We start from the raw sequence: 26,374 nt of genomic DNA, 5'->3' as shown, positions 1-26,374 counted from the left end.
CTAGCCCGGCTCCCGCACGCCCACGGCCGGGTCCTCGGCGCCCCAGAGGGACGCAGATTGGGCGCTCCAAGAGCGCAAGTTCCAGGGATCCGAGACCCCGCGCAGGGACCCGGTCCGGCCCGGCCCAGCGCAGCCCTGCCTAGCGCGTCCTCCGCACCGCGGCGCCCCGGGCTCCGCAGCCCCAATCCGCGCGGGGTGGGCGGGGCGTGGGCGTGGATCCCGAGGCACCGTCCCGGGGCGGGGCGCACGGGGTCCGCGGTCAGTGCAGGGTCCGGCTGGAGTCCGCTGGTGTCCCATACCCGGTCCCGAAATGACGGCAAGCAAGCGAGTGGCGAAGGTAACCGCGTGTGGCAGTACCCCCTTCTCGCGGCATCCCCTCCGCGGCTCTCCCAGAGAGTTTATTTCGTTGGGTATCAGCATTTGTCGAATCCCTACATCCCCATCCTCTCCCCAGAAGAGGAGCTGGGAAGGGGCCAGAGCTGGAGTATGGGGAAAAGAACAGGGAGCTTACTTATACAGTCAGCAGCTCCCCGAGATCTGCTGGGGGGTGAGGATGAACCTGCTCCCCCAGACTAGGTTCAGTTTCATTTCTTCTGCCTGAAACTTGAGGTAACCGTGGGTTTCCTTGGCAGTCTCTTGTGCCGCACATTCTGCTGCTGCTGCTGGTGGGTGGTTTATGAATAGAGGTATCTAGACAAGGTCCTTGCCTTGGAGTAGCCCATGGCTTATTCCATACTGAATACTATCTCACTAGAGCCCCGAGAAGCAGCGAATGCGGATTAGAGTGTGGGAGGGGAGCAACCTTCCTTGGGTGTTCTCTGGAGGAAAATATGCTGAGGCAGGCCTGGAAGGCCTCCTGGAGTAGGTGACTCGCATACGTTCCTTTTACAGATGCTGAATGCCTCCTATGTGCTGGCCCTGTGCCAGGAGGTAGGGGGCAGAGATGAACAAAAATGATGTCCCCCTTGAGCTTGCTTTCTTACCAGGGACACAATCTGAAATAAGATCTGGGGCGATTTCCCCCAGGAGATGGGAAAACCTAGGGCATTTGGGGGACAGGAGTATAGCCAGGATTCAAGATAGATGGGGGAGGAGGAGTAATCCTGGTGAGGAGGGGCTGGTGAGGTGGAGACTGTGAGTCTCCCAGAAGTGTCCCCCAAATCTTCAGAGTGGAGGGGTGGGTGGGGTGGGGTGAGTGGATGAGGTTGGTGGGAGTGGCAGTGGGGCAGCTGCTGAAAAGGCAGTGGTCTGGGATTGAGAGGTCCCCAGCAGGCTTAGCCCAGAAGAACTGAAATCTGGATGTTGGTGCAAAATGGAGCAGAGGGTCTTTCCCACCAAGTGAGAAAGAGACTGGCACTCTTAAGAACCAGGAAGTTTACATAGGTTGTTAAGTCAGATTCTCACAGCAACTCTGAAATAAGCAGTATTTCCGTTTTATAGGTGAGGACATTGATGCTCAGAGGAAATAACTTGGCCTTCCAGCATCACTGAGTGAGGAGCCACGGAGCTGGGATTTAAGCCCAGTCTCATGGGACTTTGACCCCACCTTCTCTCTACTTTCATTTTCTGTTTCCTCTAAGTCAGGTGATTTCCTAGCAGTCCTTGGGACAGAGCTTCGTCCTAGCTTGGATTTCATCACCCTCAGGTTTAGGGAAAGTTTTGGCAGAACTTACCATAGTAGATCAAGTCCAGGTGCTCCCAGTTAAAGCAAGGTAAGGTAAAGAAAATGTCCAACCTTGGGTTTCATTCTTGCCAGTCACAGACTATAATGAAACCATGATTTACAGTGGCAGATGATTCTAGTTTGGTGATAAATGAAGGGACATGGACTCTGGGCAGAAGGCACAAGAAGCAGTTTGTTGATGTGAACACAGATGGAATACAGGCTGGGAGATAGAACAGGGTGTAGGGGTGTTTATATGTTGGGGAGGGGAAAGAAAGTTCATATGGTTCACAGTAGTAAAAGACCCCTTCTCAACCGTGGACGGGTTTGAGGCAGGTTTCTCTGCCTCTGTTTACGCAGGAGTGTCTTAACCTCATCACTGTTGACATTTAGGGCCAGACAGGTCTTTGTGGGATGTTCATCAGCTTCTCTAGCCTTTACCCACTAAATTGTAATAGCATCCCCTACCCCGGATTTGAGACAACGAAAAGTATTTGTCGACATTGGCCAGTGTCCCCGGTAGATAAAATTGGCCCCAAGTTGAGAACTACCAATTTATACACATTCATTGTTCAGAGGACTGTGCCTTGCCCTTGAATGCTTTTATCCTCTCCTCCTCCAAAGTAAAAAGATCTGAGGTCCCAGAAGGTGGATCTCAAAAGTGTGATGGGATTCCTCTGTCAAGTACACTAGACAAGTACTGAGTGTTGTGGGCTCACAGCTTGGAGAGTTGCATACCAACAGCTCGGGTAGGGCTGGGAATAGAGTTCAGTGGCAGACAGCTCAAGGCCTAGCATGCTCAAGGCCTTGGGTTCCTCTGGGAAGCCCTTCAGTGAAGGAGCTTGTTTAGCACTTGTCTTATCTGGTCGCTCTGCCTTGATGCCTCTTCATTTCTCTACATGGTGGACTCCTATCTACTCTTCAGGGCCCGTTTCACAGTGTGCACTCTCTGTGAAGCCTTCCTGTTCTCCTTCCCTGTTACGTATCTGCACACATTATTCACGTAATCACATTCCCGTGTCCTCCATTACTCCAGTGAAGTTCCTAGGGCTGGGCTCCATCTTAGTCAAGGGTCACTAGAGTATGCCCAGTAAATGCTGCTTGGGAGAATCCAGAGATGTCCAGGTGATTGGGCTGCATTTCTGAGAAGGTGAGTGACTCCTTGTCCCCTTGTTACCATGCTTGGTGTGTAGAGTTCTTCTTCGATTGGTCAGTCTGAGTCATTCCCTTTTTGCTAGCCCTGGTCTGGCAGAGTTGGAAGGTGTGGGGTGATGTCTCTGCTGTGCACTCTGCCAGGGAATGTTGTTATTCTGGACACTCAGTGGATGGAAGGGGGAGAGGAAGAGAAGAGAGGCAGGGAGAGAATTAGGATCCAGAGTGAGAGGACAGAGTTAAGTACCTTTCTTTTAGTGAAAAAAAAGGCTCCTAAGATAGTTCATTCCCAAGTTTTTAATACCTGGAAGAAGTGATCAGCTATACCTAGTTCCTAAAGAATTGTGGTAAGGCCAAAGTCAGGTAATTCACTGACAGCACTCAGGGCCGTGTATCACACTTGCAGATTTCTCTGAGTGGGCGCTCTGAGGATGTCCTATTGGGGATTGCTGCTGGGGCAGGGGAACTGAGGCAGTGAGATATAGGCTCTTCTCCCTCACCACGCACTTCACTTTCACTATGCCTCTTACAGGAGCTGGAGGAGCTTCAGAAGGAGCTTCCCCAATACCTGCGGCACCTGTCCAGCGATGATGGTAATGTCCTGGTGTGGCACATGCTTCTTCTGCCCGTGAGTGTCCATGGGGATCAAGGCTTTGGGGTGGGGGCAACTTTGGGTGTAGGTGAGAATTTCTTCTGCCTTAGGGTCTTCACTGGAGATTGCTGTTGGTGGAGGGGCTTGCTTTCTGTATGGATTGCTTCTGATGTGCAGGCAGACTGACAAAGATGCCAAAAGATCTTTGGGCTTAGTAGGAGACTCTTTCCTTAAACTGGCAGCCACCAAGCCCACCACAGAAGCTTCAGCAATCAACTAGCATCAAAAAGAAGGAAGCCAGACACAGTGATGTATTTCTGTAGTCCTAGGTACTGGAGGAAGAGGTGAGGTGGGAGGGTCACCAAGTTAAAGCAAGGCTGGGCAACAGAGCCAGACAGTGAGACCCTGTTAAAAAAAAAAAAGAAAAGAAATCTCTTTTGACCTTTGTCAAGGGATAGGGATAAACTTCCAGGTTCCCAGAGTGATAGAATCTGCTCTCCAAACCTAAACTGTATTTTGTTTTCTTTTAAATATCTTATTTCAGAAAATATTGTTATGTGTGACAACACAGAAAGCCATCTCCACTGTTCTTGTTTTTTCTCTAACTCATAATTGACACCATTTTGACAAAATCTCCTTTTAGGGTTGGAGGCATGGTTCAAGTGGTAGAGCCCTTGCCTAGCAAGCATAAGACCTAGAGTTTGAACCCCAGTACTGCAAAAACAAAAACAAAAACAAAAACAAAACCCAAAAAACAAAACACCCTCTCATTTTGAAGGCAGTACTTCCAAGAACCTAGCAGAACATAAGATCATGATTTTGTCATCCAATTGTTAGTGACTAAAGATACTCTCTTTGAGGGAGAGGCATGGTGGTGCATTCCTGAAATCCCAGCCACACAGGAGGCAGAGACAGGTGGATCATGGTTTAAGGAATGCCTAAGCAAAAGCCAAGACCCTATCTGAAAAATAAACTGAAAGCAAAAGTACTAGGGGTGTGGCTCAAATGGTAGAGCGCTTGGGCAAGGCCTGAGTTCAATACTCAGTATCACAGGCACTGTGATCTGTTTGAGAATGGTTGCTTGGAAATAAAAATTAAGAGCTCTTTGTTAGTCAAAACTCTTGGAATATCAAGGAAACAGTTCATCTTATTATTTAGGATCTGAGCTTCTTACTGACAACAAAACAGCCTAGGCCAAGTCATCTTCTCTTTTGACTGACCTATAGTCTAGAAAAATGGAGAAAGTCTTGAGTTAGGTCAATACCTGAACCACTGCCAAGTCCCTTGGCAACCTTGTGCTGCTGGATTGAAGCAATCCAGTTTCTTGGGTTGGACTGAAGACACCTGTTCTGGGCCTCAAGTACCAATGGAAAAAGACACTAGAAAGGGTTCCAAGGACTAATTAGCTCTCCTAAGAGACCAGCTCTGAGATGATGATAGTGGAGGAGGAGGAGCAGGTCAGAAGGAAGAAGGCAGGTAATGGGAAAACCTAGGATAGCTCACATTTGGGAGGATACTGTGAAGTCAGAGGCCCTCAAAGATTACCAAGAACAAGGTGAGAGGTGTGCCTAAAAGGTGGATAGTTGGCCAAAGACCTTCCAGCTATACAGAAAGCCTGAAGAAGTGTTTTAATTGGGAGGGCCAAAGCTTGATGCAGAATAGCCAGCTCACAGGGCCTGGAGATGCCAGGTGAAGGAAAACATGGCTGGCCTGCAGGGCAGGGAGAACCAACAAAGGTCTTTGGGATGAGAGCAGACAAATTGCCTCACAAAGGCTTCATGTGGTCCAGCCTCTTGATTACTGAGTCCATAAAAACTGGACCTTTTCTTTATCTGCTTGGGAGTTGCTTCATGTCTTATCTCAACACACACAAGACCACTGTGGTTTCCATTCTGCCTTGCATTAGGGAGGGGAGATCAGTTAAAACCTTGACTCTGGGCTGGAGGGGTGTAGCTTAAGTAGAATGCCTGCCTACCATGTGTGAGGCCAGAGGTTCTATTCCCAGCACTGCAAACAAAATAAAACAAAAACTTTGACTCTGTATGTCTTTGCACTTTGTTCTCAATAATGAAGGTTCTGGAAGGATTTGGTACCTGGAACCCAGTCTGAAGACCCCTGTGCTCCACCCAAATTCTGGAGTTCCCCTCATCTAAGGGTACAGAGTAATGATCACGTGTGGAGAGTCAACAGTGCTGAGTTCCCATACCAATGTGGTCACTGTGGTCCTGGATAAGTTAGTTACATACATTGAACTTGAATTTTCTCATCTGAGAACAGTGATGAATGGTAGTTGTGGTTTTCATGCTTATCATAATAACTGACACATATCTAGTGCTTGTCGTGTTCCAGGTCCTGTTCTAAGCTTTTGACGTGAATTAGCTCATTTCATCCTCACCTAAGTCCTATGAAGAAGTCTACTGTTGTCCCCACATGGAAGCACAGAGAGGTTAAGTTGCTTGCCTGAGGCCACATAGGCAGTGAGTGGCAGAGCCAATATTCATACCCAGACAGAGTAGCTCCAGAGTCTGTGTGACTCCTGTACTCTGAACATGAGCAAATGTGTGTAATTCTTTATCACAAGGCAGTGCAGAGTAGGTGCTTAGGAAATCTTCAGGTCATTCAAAGTCTGGAGAGTTTTCTACTGACTCAGGTAGCTACCAACCCTGTGGTTCCTTCAACCTCTGAGTTTATGCCATTGTTTTTTTAAATTGCAGTAAAATATATATTGTAAAATTTACCATCGCAACCATTTTTAAGATAATAGTTTGGTGACATTAAGTACATTTACATTGTTGTGCAACTGTCACCATCATTCATCTCTGAAACTGAAGCTGTGCACCTATTCAACAATTTCTCTCCATTCCTCCCTCCCCAGTACCTGGAAACCACTTTTCTATTTTATATCTCTACTTTGGTGGTACTGGCGTTTGAACTTGGGACCTCACGCTTGCTAAGCAGGTATGCTGCCACTTGAGCCACTCCACCAGCCCTGCTTTGTGTTGGGTATTTTCGAGATAGAGTCTTGTGAACTATTTCCCTGGGCTGATTTTGAACCTCAATTCTCCTGATCTCTGCCTCTCAAGTAGGATTATAGGTGTGAGCTACTGATACCTGGCCAGTATCTATCACTTTTGTCTAGTTTATTTCACTTAGCATGTCTTTCATCTTTCCATGTTATAGCATCTATTAGAATTTCATTTCGTTTTAAAGCTAATATTCCATTTCACACAAACCCACATCCACACCCCCAAACCACATTTTATTTGTTCATCCATTGATAGATACTTATCCTTGCTACACAGTTTCCATAACAGCTGCACTGTTTTATATTCCCCAGCCTCTGAGTTCTTAGGATTTCCTCACTTCCTTTCACCCCTAGTGAGAGCTAACAGCTCTCAGAAAGAGGATGGTCTTGGACTGGTGGAGTGGCTCAAGCAGTAAGAGTACTTGCCTAGCAAGCGTGAGGCCCTGAGCTGCAAAAAAAAAAAAAAAAAAAAGAAGAAGGAAGAGAGAAAAAAAGATGGTCTGTTCTTCTCTTCTGTAATTCCAGAAAGACTCTAAAGTTGAGCTGGTCCTCAGAGATCATTTAGTCAAACTTTATCTACTTCTCAGATGAGGAAATTGAGGCTCAGAGATGGGAAGTGTCTTACTTATGGTCACACAGTAAAAGCCAGGGTCAGATTTTTCTGATTGCCAGGCCAGTGCCATTCTACTAACACCTGGCTCATTGCCCAGTGCATACAGGTGTCCCCCACATCCCCACCTATGATCTTCCTGGGAGTGGAGCTGAGTAGGCTTAGGACCAAGGCATGGGGAGGGGCAGGAAGGCAAGAGCAAGGCCTTCAGAGAAAGGTGACCTTGGAGAGCAATTTTGCCTTAGAACAGAGCTGGACCTTGTCTTTCTTCACAGGACCAACCTCCCTATCACCTCAAGGCCTTCAGTCTGCGTATCGACTTCCCCAAGGACTATCCATTCAAACCCCCCATGCTCAAGTTCACAACCAAGATTTACCACCCCAATGTGGGCGAGAATGGGCAGGTTTGCCTGCCCCTCACTAGTATTAAGAACTGGAAGCCTTATACCAAGACCTGCCAAGGTGAGACGGCCCTCACCCAGAGGAGGGACTGATGCTGGGTGGGGTTACTGGAGGGAGGGGCTAGTGGACTTATTATGAGTTAGAAAACCTAAAGGAGTAGAAATTAAGATGTCTCAGTTGAACCCACTATCGGGTTAGTTTCTGAGCTTTTGGATGGACTGCCTCTGTTCCTACATCTGGGTAGGTGTGACAGAGGAACTAGAGCACAGTTCATGGGGGAGAGAGATAGTCTCGCTGCAGGGGAAAGGGCTTGGTTTAAGAAGGCCACCAGCCCATTCCATGAGGTAGCACTATCACTAGCCCTGTTGAACAGATGGGGACACTGAAGCATATAATAGGGGAAGTTTTTGCTAAGGTCATACAGCTGGCCAGGAGCAGAGTTTGGCAGTCTAAAACCGTATTGTCCAGCAGAACTTTCTCCATTGTGTCTCCACTATTCAATATGGCAGTCACTAGCACATGTGGCTAATGCAACTGAGGAACTGAATTCTTAATCATATATAACTTTAACTTAAACTTAGATAACTACATGTGGCTCATGGTCACCATATCAGAACACTGCAGCCCTGTAGCCTGTGGGCTTAATCAGTGTGCCTGCCTGTGTCTGGCCTAGCATGGGATTCTTTAACCCCGGGAAAGGAGCCTTGAGGCAGGAAATACTTCTTGAATGAGCTTGGGGATAGGGGATGACTGTGAAGTACTCTTCACTCTGAACAGACACAGTCTGTGTATGAATTTGTGCACATGCCTGGGGGGATGGACTGCTACCCTCTCCAGACTCTCAAAGGTATCTGTGAAAGGTTAAAAGCCACAGAGCAGTAGTGGTTTTCTGTCTTTAGCCTTAGAACCCTTTTCCCTCCAAATAAAATTTATTTGAAGTCCCAATATAACATAGAAAACCAGAGTGTTTCTTACTGGAGTGGGGGTAAGACCCAGAAACCCCATTTATGTCATGAGAAGCTTCTCTGAAGCCATGGAACACAGTGATCTCCCTGGTCAGGGCTTTGGGTATCATCCGCCAAGCATGAGAGGACATTTGATATGGCCAAAGAGTCATTCTAAGAGATGCAGTCTCCTTGGAGGCCCCACAGAAGTGAGCGTGGGGGTCCAGGGGAAACTGGAAATGGGAGGTGGTCTCTTTCCAGGGTTTTTTACCTCTGCTTTGATATCCTGGTCTGACCTCTCTCTCCAGTCCTGGAGGCCCTCATGGTGCTGGTGAACAAACCAAATCTGGAGGAGCCTGTGCGGATGGAAATTGCTTACCTGCTGTCGGAGAACCCAGAGCTATTTAGGAGGAAGGCTGAAGAGTTCACCCTTCGGTTCGGATTGGACCGGCCTTCCTAATTCTGGTTCTGAGCCATCTCTGCCCTGGATCGTCTGGTGGATGGATGTCCCCCATGGACTGGGGCCAGATCCCTTGGTGGCCCATTCCTTACTCATGTTCTCCCTCTTAGCTGCTGGTCATGAGTATGCATGTGTGGTGGGGGAGGGGCAGTCGGCATAGTGTAGTGTGGGCTCCTTGCCTGGTTCACATGGTTGCAGCTGTGCCCTTCCAATTCCCCCAGAGCCAGGGGGTTCAGGCTTTCAGAATTGCAGTCCAGCTGACAGGAAACCAGAGCTGAGGCACTAAAGGGCCAGGAAGTGGGGATGTGGATGGGAAGCAGGGCAACAGAGAGTGTCTTATTTATTACTGAGTGATTGAAATCAGTCAGACTACTGACAGGCATGTGCAGATTTAGGTTCTAAACTTTTTCTTTTCCTCTGATGAATCATAAAATGAAGAATCTAACCTCCATTTTGGAAACCTGACTCCATGTTTTGGAGACCACTTGCTGTCCTTACAGAGTCTAGTTCTTGGGGGTAATGGGTGTGACTCTCCAGCCTGGCCATTTAAGTCACAGATTAATTCTGGAGTTGGGTTGTCTTCGATGAAGATGGGATGGCTTCATCACATAAGAGGGGGCTAGGGACTTAGTGCCATCTAACAAAAAATGTGACCTTGCCTCTCATGGATATTCACCACACATTATAAGGAATGCCAGCCAAGACAGAATAGGCCATCCTTGGCCAGATGGGGCCTTCAAAAAGTCCCTAGGGGTAACATCACTGTTTTACAGATGAGGTAACCAAGTCACAGAGCACATGATTGGGTTACAAGTGTTTACTTTGACAATCAGAGCAGAGTCTTCACCTTTGGCAGCCATGCCAGCTTGGCTGGGGTTTGTTTGTTGTTTTCCCATGAGCTACTTTCATCAACTCCAAATGACTGATAAAGCCTGAATTGATTGTTAGCAGAAAATTATAACCAGCTCAGGGGTTCATCACGATGAGCAATGGAATGACAAAAACAAGCCGAAACTTCAGAGTTGGAGGGAATTGCTGAGTCTGAGGGAACTTTATGGTTGCCATTGTTCTAAGTTTCTGACTTTTCCAAGACAGAATGTGAGGCATCTGCTCAGAGCCACCCCAGGCCCCAGCGGCCAGTTTGGGCGAGATTTCTAAAACATCTTCTACTCCACTCCCTGTCCTGGAGTTCCCTGATCTGGGAAGAAGTGTGGACAGAGCAGAAGAGAACTGGGAAGTGTGCCACACTGATGGATTGAAATGCAGTTTGTTTTTTTATTTTTGGCCACCACCTATTGGGTATTAGTGTGGCAGGGTGGAGCGAGCACTGAGGCATGAGACAGGATTTTACAAAAGTACTTTTAATGCCATAGAGACTGATACCACCTGCCCCTGCTGGCACCCTGGCTCTGCTGCTCTGTGGAGCACGAGTGAGCCTCACAGGCACGGCTATTAGTTGAGCTTCTGTCCACCTCCACCCACAAGGCCAGTCAGCTCATTTCTTCTTGGTCTTCACCAGCCCTTTCTGCACAAGGCTGCGGTACAGCTCCTGGATGTAGGTGTAGACACACTTGGAGTCGGGTACTGCTAGTCGTACCATGTCATCCACCTCCAACAGCTGGGCACAATCTGCCAGTTTCCTGAATGGTGAGGTTGGGAGTAGCAGGCCAAAGATGAAGAATGTGAGAGCCAAGGAAATGGATATGGCAGCACAGCACTGAAGAAACCCATGGAGTCATGTATGTAGGAGGTGGGAGGTCATCTAACCAACCATTCCATTGTACTGATGAGAGAACTGAGGCCCGTCAGAGTTAAGACTCAAGCTCAGCTGGGTCTGACTCCAAAGCCCACAATTTTTTTTTTTTTTGGTGGGACTGGGGTTTGAACTCAGGGCTTCACTTGCAAAACAGATGCTCTGTCACTTGCTCTGATTATTTTGGAGATGGAGTCTCAGTAAGTATTTGCCCAGACTGACCTCGAACCGTGATGCTCCAGATCTCAGTCTCTCAAGTGAGGAGATTCTCAAGAAGAGGAGTCGCTCAAGTGTAGGATTACAGGTGTGAGCCACTGGTGCCTGGCTCCCACATATTCAATGTTAGTATTCCCTCACATCCTTGCATAGATGCAGAACCTCTGGGCTCTAGCTCTGCATTAACCTCCTCCTTCCATAGACAGGAGCTCCTGCTAGGCCAGTTCCTACAGGAAAAACTTAAGGGACAGAGTGCTGGCTTGCAGCAGCACCAAGAGCTTTGTTCATTCAGGCCCTTTGTATTTATTAAGAGCCTCCTGTATGCCTCCTCTAGGCTCTGGGAATTTAGCAGTGAGCAAAACCAGAATTTCCCTGCTTGTGGCAGGAGGCCAGCAGTAATCAGACACTTGAAGGACACGGAACTCATGGTGAGAGGTGCTATGGAGAAAAATGGCAGGGAAGGGTGACAGGGCATGTTCCTATACTGCAGAGGGGGTCTGGTAATTTTTAATAAGGTCCTGGGGGAAGGCCTCTTAAAAACAGTAAATCCCATATCTGGGAAAGGGATGCCAGTTAGAAGAAATAGCACTTGCAAAGGCCCTGAGGCAGGAATGCCTGATGTGTTTGAGGAGCAGCAAGTTCTTTTTCTAACTTCTCAGCTGCCCTTTGAGGCCATTTGATACTCCTGGCTTTGTTGAGGCCGATAAGCTGAGCTAATCACTATTGGGGCTCACTACCCCATGCCAGTTACTTTATCAGATGACTGCCCTTGAATGGTCTCATTTACTCCTCCTCTTTATCTCCAAGGAGCAGAAGAGGAAATGAGACTCAGAACATTTTGGTGGTGGCCCAAGGTCAAAGTGACAGCCAGGACTCAACCACAGGCCTGCACAGTGCCTCTGGCATCTTGGTCTGAAGCTAGGTCTCAGTAGGCCAAGGCTGCCAAAGTCAGGCATGGGTGCTGGCAATGGGAGAAATGAGGGCCCCAGCGGAAATCCTCTATTGTGGCTGAGACAGCTGGGCTGACATCCAAGCTGGGCTAGCCTGGGCGCTGGGGGAGGGGCACAGATGGGAGGTTTTTGAAAAATGGGGCTAGCAAACTCCCTGTGATAATTGTGAGGCAGACTAGGCATTAGGGAAAGTTTGGGACTTTAAAAACTGTACAGCCTGATTTAGAGCACCTCGTTCAGCCCTCCCTTATCCATCCCGTCTGAACCAAGAAAGCTCCATTTCAATGGCAAATCCTTTAGCAAATCCTTTGCTAAATTAGAGTGGAAATTTCTTCCACATGGACTTAGGGCACCTGAGAATTTGCATAGGTGTATGCATGAGTCTGCCCAGATTCTCCCCCTGGCCCAAAGGCCATTGGAGACTGGGAGTGACACCGGTCTTCTCACCATCTCCACATTAAGGATGATATAAAAACGACCTAAAATAAGAATTCTTCCTGTTTTCCTTCATGTGGTACCTCTGTTCTAACTGGCAGAAGACCAAACCTATAATCCCTTTCCCCTTTCCTATAATAAAACTCCATAATTTTCCTTACTACACCCACTTGTCCTGCCTGGATGCTTCTGTGTGGGACACAAAGAATTTGGGAATCTTCTGATCAGAGACTGTATGAGTCTTCAACAATTACTGCCCTCTCAGTCCCCCAGATTAGAGGAGGCAAGACCTTCATTCTCATGGAGCCTGGAGGGGGCATCCCAGCAAAATAATGATAGAGCCCACCAGAAACATTGCCATTGGCTGTTCACGCCCTCAACCCAGGACTTCGTGGGACAGAGTTGGAACAGAGCAGGTGGCTATGGTAGCTATGGCAAAGGCTCCTTACTTCCTTGCTGGAAAATATTGAGAAGTTAGAGTTTTTTTGTTTTGGTTTGGTTTTTTTGGTATTGGGGATTGAATCAAGGCCTCATGCTTTCTAGGCAAGCACTCTAGTACTTGAGCTATATCCCCTCAGTCCTTTTTTTTGGAGATATGGTCTTTCTAACTTTCCCCAGGCTGGCCTCAAACTCATGATCCTTCTGTCTCTGCCCTCTAAGTACCTGGGATTACAGGTGTATAGTACTATGCCTGGCCATTTGATCAAAGTTAATCCTGATCAAATCCTATGATAGGCTTCCAGAGAGGCCACAGACCTACGAAGTAGGAATCAGGGTTCAAACCCAGGCACCTTAGCTTCTGTTCTCCACCCTTCATCTCCACGAATCCCCATTGCCTCCTTTTCCTGCCCAATGCCTCCTGCCAGTCTGTAGTCATCCTCTGATTATTCTGGGGCCTTTCTGTGGCTCTTCCTGGCTTGGAACCAGAGCAGCTGTAGGAGGAGGACAGTGGCCTGTGCCCTGTAGTCTAGGGACATTTGGCCAGGGTGGAGCTGCCTGCCTTTCTGATGTTCACCCAGAGCTCAAAGGCCAGATGAGAAGTTTCACTTCAAACCTGACCCTGCCAATGACCAAATCTATAATGTCATCGTTACAGCCCATGCTTTTGTAATAATCTTTTTCATAGTAATACCAATTCTTATCGGCGGGTTTGGTAATTGGCTTGTACCACTAATAATTGGGGCTCCTGATATAGCATTTCCCGGAATAAATAATATAAGCTTCTGACTCCTCCCACCATCTTTCCTTCTTCTATTAGCTTCCTCAATAGTAGAAGCCGGGGCGGGGACTGGATGGACTGTTTACCCTCCATTAGCAGGTAATTTAGCTCATGCAGGAGCATCAGTTGATCTCACCATTTTCTCCCTTCACTTAACTGGTGTATCCTCAATTCTCGGCGCTATTAATTTCATTACAACAATTATTAATATAAAGCCCCCTGCTATATCACAATATCAAACACCACTATTTGTACGACCAGTCCAAATCATACAGTTCTTCTACTCCTTTCTCTCCCTGTCCTAGCAGCTGGTATTTCAATACTTTTAAACGACCATAACCTAAACACTACCTTTTTTGACCCTGCAGGAGGAGGAGACCCCATTCTTTACCAACACCTCTTCTGACTTTTTGGTCACCCTGAAGTGTACATCCTAATTCTCCCAGGCTTTGGCATAATCTCTCACATCATTGCCTAGTACTCTGGCAAAAAGGAGTCACTGGATACATAGGAATAGTATGAGCTATAATGTCCACTGGTTTTCTGGGATTCACTGTATGAGCTCATCACATGTTTACCATTGGAATAGACATTGATACCCGAGCCTACTTCACATCTGCCAGTATAATTATTGCAATCCCTACAGGTGTAAAAGTTTTCAGCTGACTGGCTACGCTTCACGGGGCAATATCAAATGATCACCAGCCCTACCTTGAGCCGTAGGCTTCATCTTCCTTTTCACAGTGGGTGGCCTCACAGGTATTGTACTATCCCACTCATCACTAGATATCATATTGCACGACACATGCTATGTGGTAGCACACTTCCACTACGATTTGTCCACAGGAGCAGTATTCACAATCATAGGAGAGTTTGTTCACTGATTTCTGCTATTCTCAGGCTGTACACTAGATCAAACATGAGCAAAAATTCCCTTCACTATTATATTTGTAGGAGTCAACCTGACTTTTTTCCCCCAACATGGCCCTCCTACATGAATGTTGGAAGTTATACAACCTCTTTCCACGTGCAAGACTGTTCTGAGGAGCAAGGGAGATGATCCATGTAAACCACGTAGCAGAATGCCTAATTCATCTAAGGGTGTTTCTGAGAGTTGGAGGCATGGCTCAAGCGGTAGAGCACCTGCTTAGCAAGAGTGTGAGGCCCTGAATTCCAAACAACAACAACAACAAAATTAAAGGTGTTTCTGAGCTTGTTGTGGACATGGTGCTCCTGAAACTTCCTTCATTCTCTACCTGGGACAGCTATCTCCTTTTACGGCAGTAAGTGTGAAACTGGAAGGGACCTTCTGGAGCATTGAGTGTGAGATTTTTTTGTTTTTGTTTTTGCAAGATTGGGAATGGAATCCAGCCTCCCCCCCACATTACACAAGCACTCTACCACTGAGCTACACCCCCATTCCAGATCGTGGTAGTTTTTAAATGACATCCTTGGTGTTCTAGGGCCATATGGATGGGCCTGAGGGACCTTCTTGGGAAGGGATTGGGGATTGGTCGCAGAGCTCCTCCTAACTTACAAAGGTATCCCTTTAGCCTGTTTTATATGTTGGACATCCACTTAATGTTTTGTTTGAGGAAATCTGCTGGAAAAATTTGTTGAGATGCATGGATCAATATAAATCTCACTTGCCAATAGGGACACAGATGTCCCTGCCAGTTAGTTGGTGGCCAGGCCCAGGTTAGACTAGAGGGCTTGGTCTTCCAGTCCAAAGTGCTCTAACATCTCCATTGACCTGTTCCCTGTCCTGGGGCCTGAGCTGCCCCTGTTGGCCACCCCTCCACACAGCCCTGTCTCAGCCAGGTGGCTCAGAGCTTCTTTTCTTGGGCTCCCCCTGATGATGGAGAGAACAGGTGTGCCTGTGCTAAGATCCTGGTGTGTAGAGATCAAGGCCTTGGGCTAAGGCTGGCTTTGGTGCTTTGGTGCTGGGAGCACCTCCTCCCTGGCCACCACCTTGGAAGCCATTTTTTTTGTTGTTGTTTTGTATTTATGCCAATTTTTTTTTTTGATAAAAGGTCTTGCTTTGTAGCCCTGGCAGGACTGGAACTCATGATCTTTCAGCCTGAGCCTCCCAAGTGATGGGATTACATATATGCTCCACGATGCCTAGCCCTGGGCAGCTATGTCTTTGCTTGTTTCTTCTCTGGACCTCACACTTCCTCACATTGCCCTTTCTCTAGTTACCATGCAGCTATATGAGCCTCAGCTATAACTCTCCTCCAGGATCCAAAGTGAATTATTATCATAACAACTTTGATATCATTATAATATGTTAACATAGTCAAGATTTTTTTGAAGTGCGTATTGAGGGTTAGGTACTGTTGTAGGAATCTTTCTTTCTGCTGGTACTAGGGCTTGAATTCAGGGCCTCACGCTTTCGAGGCAGGTGTTCTACCACTTGAGCCACTCCATCAACCCATTTTTTGGGTTTGGTATTTTCAAGACAGGGTTTCACAAACTATTTTCCTGGGCTGGCTTCAAACCACAATCCTCCTGGCTCTCTGCCTCCTGAGTTCAGGCTCATCAGGAGCCACCGGTACCTGGCTGGAATTTTTCCTAATTATTTTACTTAATTCTTACAGAGGAAACATCATGTCTATTTTTAGAGATCTGAATACGGAGGCCCATGGAGAGGTAAAGGAGCATATCCAAGGTCACATGGCTGACAACTGGCAGAGTTGGAGTATGACCCCAAGTCTGTGTAACCTCTTGTCCAAAAACAGCAGGCTTGCCTTTCCTGTGTCCCTCATCCTGCCTAAATTTTCTTTATGGTACCCACTACTGTGTAGCATTATATTTCACTTCTATGTGTGTATTTATGATCTGTCTCTCCATTTAGAATGTGACCCATGAGAGAGCAGGGATTTTTGTTCTATTTAAGCCACTGCTGAATCCCCAGGGTCTAATATAGATCCTGGTCCTCAAAAAAACTCTTCGGGCTGTTGATGATCAAGTGGTAAAGCACTTACCTAGCAAATGTGAGGCCCTGAGTTCAATTCCCAATACCACACAGACACATACAAAAATGTTTGTTGGATTCATTAATGCGTGGCTTCAGTAGTAATCTGAGTAACCACCATCCAATTCCCCATGATTGTGCCAGCCCTCATCACAGGTGGCCAAAGCTCTCATCCAGTTCTGCCATAGCATGGCTGAGGCTTACTTACTCTGCAGTGGAGAAGGCCAGGGTGAAGTTGTGCCTGCGCTTTGTGGGGTCCAATTCTGCATAGTCAAAGGCATCAGGGAAGAATTTATGGATGAGGGCGCAGAAGGCCATGCCGCTACTCCAGCTGGAGGAGAAGTTCTGGATGTCCACATGCTATGGGGGGTCAGGAATGGAGGAAGCCTTGGTGAATCGGTCCAGAGGGTCTGGAACCCCCTCTCCCATTCTTTGAAGTCTATATCACTCAGACTTTTCTGGCACCGACACTCTGGGGAAGGGTCCCCCACCCACTTCTGTGTCCCTTTCCCATGCCCACCTCGTAGCTTCTTGTCATGGCCCGGCACCATTCCAACAGCATGTTCTTCACCCCACCAATGGCTGCCCCTGCTGCCTTAGTGTTCCGGAACAGGGCAGTGGGGCCTGAGGCTGCCCTGTGGGGGGAGGGTATATAGGCAGGACAAACAGGCAGAGACTGCAGAGGGCTCTACTGTGGGAGCCTCAGCCCCCAAATGTCAGTTCTGCTCTGGCCTGGGCTGTTCCCACTGGCCATCAGGCTTTCTTCCCTCTGTCCTCCCTGGATCCCAGGGAAAGTGCAACCCAGCCCAGCTCCTTGTCTGCACCCTACCCGCCAAACTTATCCACAATGGCTTTGTGATTTTGTGCACGAGGCCCCCTAGGCCTTGCTGGGGCTGACACTCTCCGCTCTGGTGCTCTCTCCTTCTTCTTCTCTTCGGAGGGAGGGGACTCTGTGGGACTCTGGGGCACATCGCTGGGTGAAGACTCACTACATGGAGAGGTGGGGAGAAGTGTGAGAGGGGATGGGACCACCTCCGTATTACAGGAAGGGGCTGTGAGACTCGTTGGGTTGGGGTCACTTTGGGCACAGCAGTTGTGGGGCCTGTAGTAGGCACACATTTATCCCATGCCCAGCACTGGGAGAGGGTTGAGAAGTGGTAAAGAGGTTCAGTCTAGCTTCAGGGACCATGTGGTTTGGTGAAGTCATGTGGGCAGAACTAGGACTTGTCTAAGGTCTGACCCGAGTTTGGATCCTGGCTTTGCAATTATTTGCGATGTGATCTTGGAACTATTTATATCACTTCTCTGAGCTTCAGCTTCCTCCTCTGTGAAGTGGAGATAAGAATAATGCCTGGCTGACAAGGTGACTCTAAAACCTTCCAAAGGTGAAGGTAAAGCATCTGACTGTGCTGCCACACAGTTGCATGAGTGCTCAGTGAATTGTCGCTAGGTATCTTGCTCCGAGAAAGGGATGAGGAGATGGCTTTTGGCTTGGTATGATGACTAAATAGTGTGATGGTGAGCACAAGGTTGGCTATCACCTGCCATATTCCAGGCACTATGCTAAAGTGCTTTATACTCACTATGCCAATTTGAGCCTCACAATAATCCTGTGAGGTAAAGTCAATTGTTATGCCCACTTCACAGACAAGAAGAGGCAGAGTGACATGACCAAGGTCACTCAGCTGGCCAGTGACAGAGAAGAGCCACTGTCCAAACACAGGTTTTCTGATCATGCTTTTAGGATGACACACACACCACAGAAACATGCTAGAAACAAGAACTGCTATAAAGAATTAGGGATGCTGAAGAGGAGGCTTCAGATCCTCCATGTTCCCTCCAGCTCCTCACTGCATGATTTCCTGGGCTCTGCCCTGGGATTGAAGGCTGAGGGCCAGGAATCCTGGAATATCTTGAAATCAGGGGCTGGAGAGACTCAGACAGAGGAGATGATGGACTTTGAAGGGAGCAGGAGGTAGAGGGAGTTGGAGCTGAAGCCCCAGAGCTTGACATTACCTGGCTGAAGGACTGGTCTCTCCCAAAGCTGTGGAGTCTGGACCCAACCCATCTAGAGGAAAGGAAAGGGCTATCCATGATGTGCCCTTTGCACAATGTAGCTGCTCCAGTGTTCTGTGGGCTCCTGGGTTCTCACTCACCTGGGCTGGAGCTGTGGCCCTCCTCTGTGGGGCTCTCAGACCACTCCTCTGGGGAGCTGGGAATCACTGCTGCCCCTTCCTCTGGCTCTTTCTCTGGGTCCTGGTTCTTCTCTTTTGTGGGACTCTCTGGCTCCTGGAATGAACAGATCTTTATGGGCTCATAGCCACACATGCACCTACCTACCCAAGACTTTGTGAGGATGTCAGAAAGGTTTGAAAGGCAGCCTGGCATCACAGTACTGCATCCCTGTTACCACCTCCACCCTCAGGTTCTGATGTCAGTGGGAAATGAAGTATCCCCCTTAGAGGCTCATACGCTGAAGGTTTTGTCCCCAGTTCATGGTGCTGTTGAGAGCTGATTGGATCATGAAAGTGCTCACCTCATCAATGGGTTAATCCACTGATGAATTCATAGTTGAATGGGCTATTAGAGGGTGGGACCTAGTTGGAGGAAGCATGTCACTGCTTTTGAAGGGTGAATCTTGTACACAGTCCCTTTCTTTCTCCCTGCTTCTTGGCTACCATGAGATGAACAGTTTTCCTCTGCCATGCCCTTCCACCATGATGTTTGTGCCTTGCCACAGGCCTAAAAACAATGGAGCCAGCCGACCATGGACTGAAACCTTTGAAACCATGAAAATAAAACTTTCCTGCTTTCAGTTGATTTGCTCAGGAATTTCATCACAGTGATAGAAAAACTGACTAATACACACGGGAATTAAGCAGGTAGGGCTTGCTTCCTGGGGAGCAGAAGACTCCAGAATCTCCTTTCTGCCTCACTCACCACCAATTCCTTTGCATCACTTTTGGCCTTCTCTTTCCCATCAGCCTCCTGAAGTTCAGCCTTGGCCTCATCTTTCTCATCAGCCTTCTTCTGAGAGCCAGTTTTGGCCTCTTTGTTCTCAGCCTCCTCTGCAACAGCCTCCTTAGGTTCAGGCTTGTCTTTGTCATTCACATTGGGTTTCTCCCTAGATTCAGGTTTGACCTCTTTCTCGTCAGCCTTCTTCTGCTTCTCTGAGGTCAGCACAGCTTCTTCTTTTTCCTCAGCCTCCTTGGGTTCAGGTCTGGTCTCTTCTTTCTTGCCAGTCATCTCCTGAGAAGCCGCTGTATTCTCTTCCTTTCTACCATCTTCCTTTACAAGTTCAGTGTTGCCTTCCTCTTTCTCACCAGCCTCACTCTGGGATTCCACCTTGACCTCATCTAACCTATTTGCTTCTCCCTGGAATTCTGCTGAAGTGTCATCTTCTGCTGGTGCTTTCTCCTGCTTTTCTGCTGCATCTGGAGACCTCTCTTTTACCATCATCCCATCTGTGCCTTTGGTCTCCTCCTCTGCAGAGGCTCCACTTCCTGGTGTCCCAGGGTCCTCTGCTGTTGGGGGGACAATGGCCTCATCCTCACAGGGCTTCTCTTCTTTCTGCTCCATGTCTGGAAAGAGAAGACAAAAGGACCTGATCATGCTCTATCTGTGCATGAGGCAAAGATTCTGACCCCTGTGAGCTCTGGCTGGAGAGTCTGGGCATCTGTGGTTCAGTCCTGGCTCACCTACTATTTGGATGTAACATCCACAAATTCACTCTTCCTGTGGTAACATGAAGGTTAGAGTGCTGCTTCTGCAAAGTGGGGGTAGTTGGGCTACATGGATTTGATGTTGCTCGTGTTCACCTAACGCCCCCCTCTCTAAAGTTTATGGCTTTAAAGAACATTGAATGACACAGTATTTTCTTTTTATTTTGGTGGAGGGAATAGAACCCAGGGCCTCACGCATGCTAGGCAAGCGCTCTACCACTGAGCTACACTTCCAGCCCCACATCAAACCTTTTCAATGATTTTGCCTTTTTTTTTTTTGTTTAAGCCAGTGAGGCGATCACAATTTGATATTAGCATCCTGGAGCACCTGTGTAACAACTGCTGCTCGCCCCCTAGAGCCTAAAGCAGGCAGGTCAATCTAGACGGAATTGAACAGCTTGGTTTTGTTTCCATTGTAAGTATTTTTGCAGTTACTTTCTATTTCTGGCAAGTGATATTGAGCTTCTGTTTCCAACAGTGATATAAAGTGTCTTTTAAAAATACATTATTATTGAATTTTAAAATAAAGTAATTCAAAGGAAGTCATTCAGGAAATTACAGCACAAGCAGTGCAGATGTAGCTAAATCACAGAGATGATGTAAAAATGCCTGAAATTTGGGAACCGCTGGGCCAGCTGGTCTCTGAATCTCTGCCAGAGGTTCTTAAAAAAGGTGGGCAAGGAAGAGTTTACTTGGTAAAGAATAGAATCACACTCTTAACTAGCTTCTGCAAATCTGATCCTTCACCTGCCCCTGGGTGTATGTGGGGGAAAGAACACTAACTCAGAGATTCCTATATAAGTATATAGGATCTACAATAATAGGTGGAGAGGACAGTGACAGGGCCAGCTTCCTCATCCTCTTGCTCTTCTTTGGGGGGTCTAGTTACAAAGAAAACAACCCCCAAATAGGGCTCATGGCATGACTCAGACAGTAAGAAAAGTGGACATGCTTGTCACTAACTAAAAATACCTCCTGCCCTTGGCAGTACTATCTTTCTTGGTGATAGTACCCAGGGCATCTGGATAATTGGGACAGAGTAAAGGAGGCAGGAAGACTGGCAGACAAGGGACAGGGCTCTACTCTTGCCATCCACTCAGGTTTTATTGCTCCAGAAGAGTCCTGGAGTTCCTGGATTTAGTGCCCACCCCCACTTCCTAGGAAGGAGGCTGGGGTTTGTAAAGATCACAGATTATCTATCAATTCCACTCCCACCACAGTCCCCTCATGGTTCAGCAGCTCTGTCAATGTATTAAAGTAAGGTGGAGAGGGGAAGAGCCTAGGAGATGGCGTGCACATCAGCAGAGAATCAGTAGGTGATGAAGGTGCCTTCATTCAACCTTCTATTCCCCACTATGTACCTGGAGCAAGTATTTCTGCCTCTCAGGACTCAGTTTCCACTGACAATGATTGTTTCATCCAGATCAAATTTCCCAGCTCATGTTCTGTGGAAAACTAGGGTCTCCCACAATATTGGTAAGGATTCTCTGTGTTGGGAGGAGGAAGATGTATTCTCTGGATAAGTTTGTTCCAAAAATAGTCTGCTTTCACTCTCTTAGAGATACACAGTTTTATTAGCACTTAAATAGATTTCAGATACCACATAGTAAAAAAGTCTTAACTTTCATTTAATTCACTTCCTCTCAAACCTATTTGGCCATGGGCTTTATTCGTCTTTGCCTTCATTTCTTACTGTTTCGTTTTTTCTGAGGAGCATTTACTGCCCCCTTGAGCAGTATAGCTGGGGCTGGTCTGCATAAGCTTCACACCCTATCCGTTCCTGTTCTCTGCTCTTGTGTGGAAGATGAAATGGAACCGTGGTGAAAAGCATCTATTTTGGGGTCTTCTTGTGGTGGGATCTCAGCTTCCATTGTTTACTAATTTTCTTGAACAAGCTTCCTACCCTCTGTGTTTAATTTCTGAAGATAAAAATGGGTCCCATATCATAGGAATGGTGGAGGGTTTAGAGAGCCATTGCACAGAAAGCATTTGGAGGGAACACACAGTACACATCAGTTTACATGGCAGAGGTTGATCATTCCTAGCCTTGTGCCAGGGTGAGGTCCTGACCTTGTCCTCCAGGACATTTATTGGTGAGACAAGGCAGAGAGAACTGAATATCACTAAGATGATAACAAGTCCTTTTTATACCTCCAAGTAAAGCAGTGTTTGGCTAAGACATAGCTGAGTACTCCAACCATTTTCCCTTCCATCCACACACTACACACAGAGTAGTAGAGGGGAAGGTCAGGTGCGTGCACACACACACACACACACACACACACACACACACACACACACACAAAACCCGCAGCCATCCTGTTCATCACCTTAGCTTTCCCCTGTAGGCTTGTCATAAATAGACAAGGAGTGAAGAAGCTCAGAATGCTGAGAAACTGGGGATAACACCACCTACACTCTGCACTCATAATTCTATAGCACTTTACAGCTTACACTGAAGTGCCCTGCTGTACCTTGGGTGTTCCTCACTCCGACCCTTCAGAACAGGTGTTATCAGCCCCATCTTACAGATTAGGAATCTGAGGCTTAGGGAGTTAAATTCTCTTGATTAAAGTCATAAGGCAGTTAAATGGCCCAACTTCACCTAAAACCTAGGTCTTCTGACTGACGGACTGAGCATGTACCAAAGATAGCACTCCCACTATCTCCTCAGCCCAGTGTCCCTTCAAAGGCCTCAGCCCTGAGTAGGGGGCACTTTCCTGGTGGGATGGGCTGTCATATATGACTGAGGAGCTCCTTTAAGTGCACATTTCTTTTCCTTTAAGTGCACACTTAACCCTTCAAGAAAATTTCTCCCTACCTCTCCTTCCTGTCTTACTTTCTATTTCCTTCCTCCTTACTTCCCCAGGAAGCTCCCAGATCACCCCTGTCTTGTGTCCAAGGCAGCACTGCAGACAGCTCCCCCCACCAAGCAGAAGGAAGCCCAGGAGGAGCCCACGTTCCAAGCCCTGAATAGTGTGGGTGATGCTTGATGCTTCTGCAGGTGCCTCCACCACCCCCTGCTGCCCAATATGTCTTCTAGTGGTCCTGAGACTTCCACCTTCCCAACACCAGACAGAGACCCTCTCAAGGAAAGCCTACTTTCAGTGGCCTAAGAGTCAGCTTCCTAACCCAACTTGACTGGTAAGACTTCCAAGACTCCCTCAACCCCATGAGATGACCAGCTACAGGATACTCTGTAGGTGATCTCAAGGTTACACACTCTTTAGGGCTGAGTCCCTGACCCCTAGCATCTAAAAAGAGTTACCAGAGCAGTGGGAAGAATTAGGATGGAGCCTGGATTTCTGATTGTAGGGCCCTCCTTAGAAGTTCTGGTCCTTAGAAGGTGGGAGTGGGGGTTGGCAGATTGGTGGGGGCAATTAGAAAGGGGCCCAGGGCTTTTCCTACCTGTGGAGCCTTTGCTTGGAGGCTTGGGAGCTGTTGCCTTCCTCTAGCTGAGCAGCCTTACTCCTGGCTGCCTTTAAGCCCCAGTGGCTGCTAGCCCCAGATCACAGTCTCACCTCTCCCCCTTCTACTCCACTCCATCCCCCACTTCAAGAGGCCTGGGCTGCCTGAAGAGCATTGTTTACTGCCCTGTTGGTACAACACTTTCCCCTAGACTGGAAGGCTCAGATTTCCCCTGAAGATCTGACAGGTGGCACCTTTCAATCACGCTGGATCCCTCCTGCGCTGACCCTAGCAGCATTTGTTCTGTGATCACCTTCTTTCCCAATGTGCTGTGTCCCTTGAGACCCTGACAACACTCTGCACTGCCCGTTTGGAACATGGTCCCAGCCCTTTGGCCTCCCCTGCCCATCCTGAGCCCAGGCTAAGCCTCCTGTGTTTCCTTAGCCCTCGATCCACAATGTTCTTTTACACAGACCCTTGCATTGTTCCTTAGACAAAGCAGCTGCTGAAGACTGTGCAGCAGCTGCTGACACAGGGGACATGTCTCAGGGTTCATGCTGTACAGAGACATTTGGAGGGGGAGGAGCAAGAGGAGAGGGATGGAGTGAGCTGGTGGATTGCTGGACTTAACTTTTGGGTTTGTTTTGAGCTGAAGTGACTAGAACACATTTTGACTGAACACATTTTTGTGCTGAATTGAAATTTTGCTCAAGCCCCTCCCCTAAAAGAAAACAAGCCTCTCCCTTTGCTCTGAGTGCTACAATTGGAGAATGTGGGCAGAGGAAACCCCTGTTACTTATGAAGCTTGTGACTCCCCCAATTTCCCTTCCCCTGCCATTTAGCCACTCTGCCCTTCCTTCCTGTTCTTGAATAAATTGATCTCTTTTCAGACTCAGGACTTGTTTTCCTCTCTGCATCTTTGCAGGACTGACTGCTTCTAATTCTTCTGGACTCAGCTAAATTTCATTCCTTTGGAGAGATCTTCCATGACCTTCAATTTCTCCAACATTTCAGCGTGTTTCATGTACTTCATAATACTTACTGGAATCTAAAATTATCCTGCCCATTTTCTTCTCTGTCTCTCTCACTAGGCTCCATATTCCATGAGGATAGGGAAATTATCACCTCTCTGTTTGTGGCCATTTATCCAGGGCCTTGCAAAATCCCTGGTTCATATTAGGCCCTCAATAAATGTTGAATTGAAGAATCCATCAGTAGAAATATAGACTAGGAACTTAGAGTCTATGCCAGGGATAATCTGAAAGGGAGATCATTTTGTGCAGCCAGGTTTGGGGACCAATGGTCAAACAGCCCAGTATTTATGGTTGCCAGATACCTTTAGTATTATGTGTCTCCTTCACCCTTCCAGAGTTTATTTACTCAAAACAGTCCAGTTCTTCCACATACTTCTCTGGCTTGCTCTCTTTTTTTCTTAAAACTCATTTCTCTTCTTGTGCTACTGTCATTAATACTGAAAATAGCAAATAGAAGATCATAGCATCATTCATCAAAACTTCTCTTAGATAATTCTTTTATTCTTTGATTATATGCTTTGTGAACACCTAGTATATGCTGGGGACACAGCACTGAACACAAGAGGAAATAGGCAAAACCAGGTCATTTTAGTATGGAGCGATAGTAAGCAGATAAATCGATCAATAAAACATTAGATATTAGATGATATATTAGATGGTGACAGGTGCTACAGAGAAAAAAATGAAGCAGGATGGAGGATGAGGGGGTGTCCCTTTTCTCCCTTTGGGCAGATGATACACTTTTAGATAGAATGATCAAGGAATACATCACAGAGAAGGTGATATTGGAGTGAAGACCTGAAGGAAGTGAGAGACTGAAGCAAGTGACAATCTGGGGAGAAAGTACCCCAGGCAGAGGGAACAGCACTTGGAAAGAGGAAGTGTGTTTCGTGTGATTGATGGATAGGGAGAAGGCCAGCATGACTGGGCAGAGTATTGGGTCAGGAAAATAATTAGAGATAAAATGCACTATTAGGGTGAGTGGCAAATCATATGGGGCCTTACAGGGCATGGAGAGGACTTTGACTTTTGCTCTATGACTGGAAGCCAATGGAGTATTTTAGGTTGTGAAGTTATATGGTCTAACTTTAGTTTTTGACATCACTTGGACTGGTCTTTTGAGGACAGTCTAATGGGGAAGCATGGGGCAAAACTGGGCAGACCAGCCAGAAGACTAACTTAGTGACCCAGGTAAAAGATATGTGTCTTGGGCCAGAGTGTCATCAGTAGAGGAGAGGAGAAGTGGTGAGGAACAAAGTGGAGACAGTGACAAAGTCTGGGATAGCTTTCTCTTTAAGCTAATGGAATATTTTCTCACCTCCTGCTAATTTCAGGGCAGACCAGGGGAGACACCTATCTTTGTATTCTCTGTCCTCCAGTGAGGAGATTCTGGGTGACAATCTTGCCTCCTTTCCTTTGGGGCTATTGTCTCATCTAAGCAGACAATACTCACCCAGATGAGTGACAAATATACAACTCTCCCCTGCAAGGCTGGGAAGGGATAGGATGTAGGGTAAAGTGAGGGGTTTTCAGCATGGTGCTGACAGAGATCAGCAATTTGGATGACACAGCTGGACTCTAACAATAACTTCAAAAGTGAAGCTAGCCTGGCATGGTGGCATACACCTGGAATCCCAGCATTCTGGAGATGTAGACAGGAGGCTTTAAAGCTTGAGGCTAGCCTGAGCTACATACAAGACCCTGTTTCAAAGAAACAAGGGCTGGAACTTGTGGTGTGGCTAAAGCAGTAGAGTACCTGCCTAGTAAATGCCTAAAAATGAGGCCCTGAATTCAAACCCCAGTACCAGAGAG

At 47.4% G+C, this 26,374-nt stretch overlaps 2 protein-coding genes across 5 annotated transcripts; one reads left to right on the top strand and one right to left on the bottom strand.

The window, feature by feature from the left end:
- Positions 1 to 215: 215 nt before the first annotated feature.
- On the top strand, positions 216 to 12,367 carry Ube2l6 (ubiquitin conjugating enzyme E2 L6). 2 transcript variants are annotated; one of them, XM_074045889.1, is made up of 5 exons: positions 272 to 337; positions 1,441 to 2,813; positions 3,348 to 3,443; positions 7,318 to 7,504; positions 8,697 to 12,367. In XM_074045889.1, the coding sequence occupies exons 3-5, from the start codon at positions 3,429 to 3,431 to the stop codon at positions 8,846 to 8,848; spliced, it is 354 nt and encodes a 117-aa protein (XP_073901990.1). In that variant the 5' UTR covers positions 272 to 337; positions 1,441 to 2,813; positions 3,348 to 3,428; the 3' UTR covers positions 8,849 to 12,367. The 2 variants fall into 2 exon arrangements, with proteins under 2 accessions (XP_020023219.1, XP_073901990.1); XM_020167630.2 differs by lacking the exon at positions 1,441 to 2,813 and having other exon boundaries at positions 216 to 337.
- On the bottom strand, positions 3,665 to 23,896 carry Smtnl1 (smoothelin like 1). Of its 3 annotated transcripts, none has more exons than XM_020167629.2 (8): positions 23,529 to 23,896; positions 19,339 to 19,979; positions 18,555 to 18,687; positions 18,415 to 18,466; positions 17,228 to 17,386; positions 16,919 to 17,033; positions 16,607 to 16,758; positions 3,665 to 3,812 (listed from the first exon to the last, which is right to left on the bottom strand). In XM_020167629.2, exons 2-8 carry the CDS (start codon positions 19,975 to 19,977, stop codon positions 3,680 to 3,682), a joined length of 1,383 nt encoding a protein of 460 aa, XP_020023218.2. In that variant the 5' UTR covers positions 19,978 to 19,979; positions 23,529 to 23,896; the 3' UTR covers positions 3,665 to 3,679. The 3 variants fall into 3 exon arrangements, with proteins under 3 accessions (XP_020023218.2, XP_020023217.2, XP_073901973.1); XM_020167628.2 differs by lacking the exon at positions 3,665 to 3,812 and adding an exon at positions 10,194 to 10,488 and having other exon boundaries at positions 23,529 to 23,894; XM_074045872.1 differs by lacking the exons at positions 3,665 to 3,812; positions 17,228 to 17,386 and adding an exon at positions 10,194 to 10,488 and having other exon boundaries at positions 23,529 to 23,895.
- Positions 23,897 to 26,374: the final 2,478 nt, after the last annotated feature.

Source organism: Castor canadensis, chromosome 1 (genome assembly GCF_047511655.1).
Source record: "Castor canadensis chromosome 1, mCasCan1.hap1v2, whole genome shotgun sequence".
Lineage (NCBI taxonomy): Eukaryota > Metazoa > Chordata > Mammalia > Rodentia > Castoridae > Castor > Castor canadensis.
This window is presented reverse-complemented; position numbering and strand designations above follow the sequence as displayed.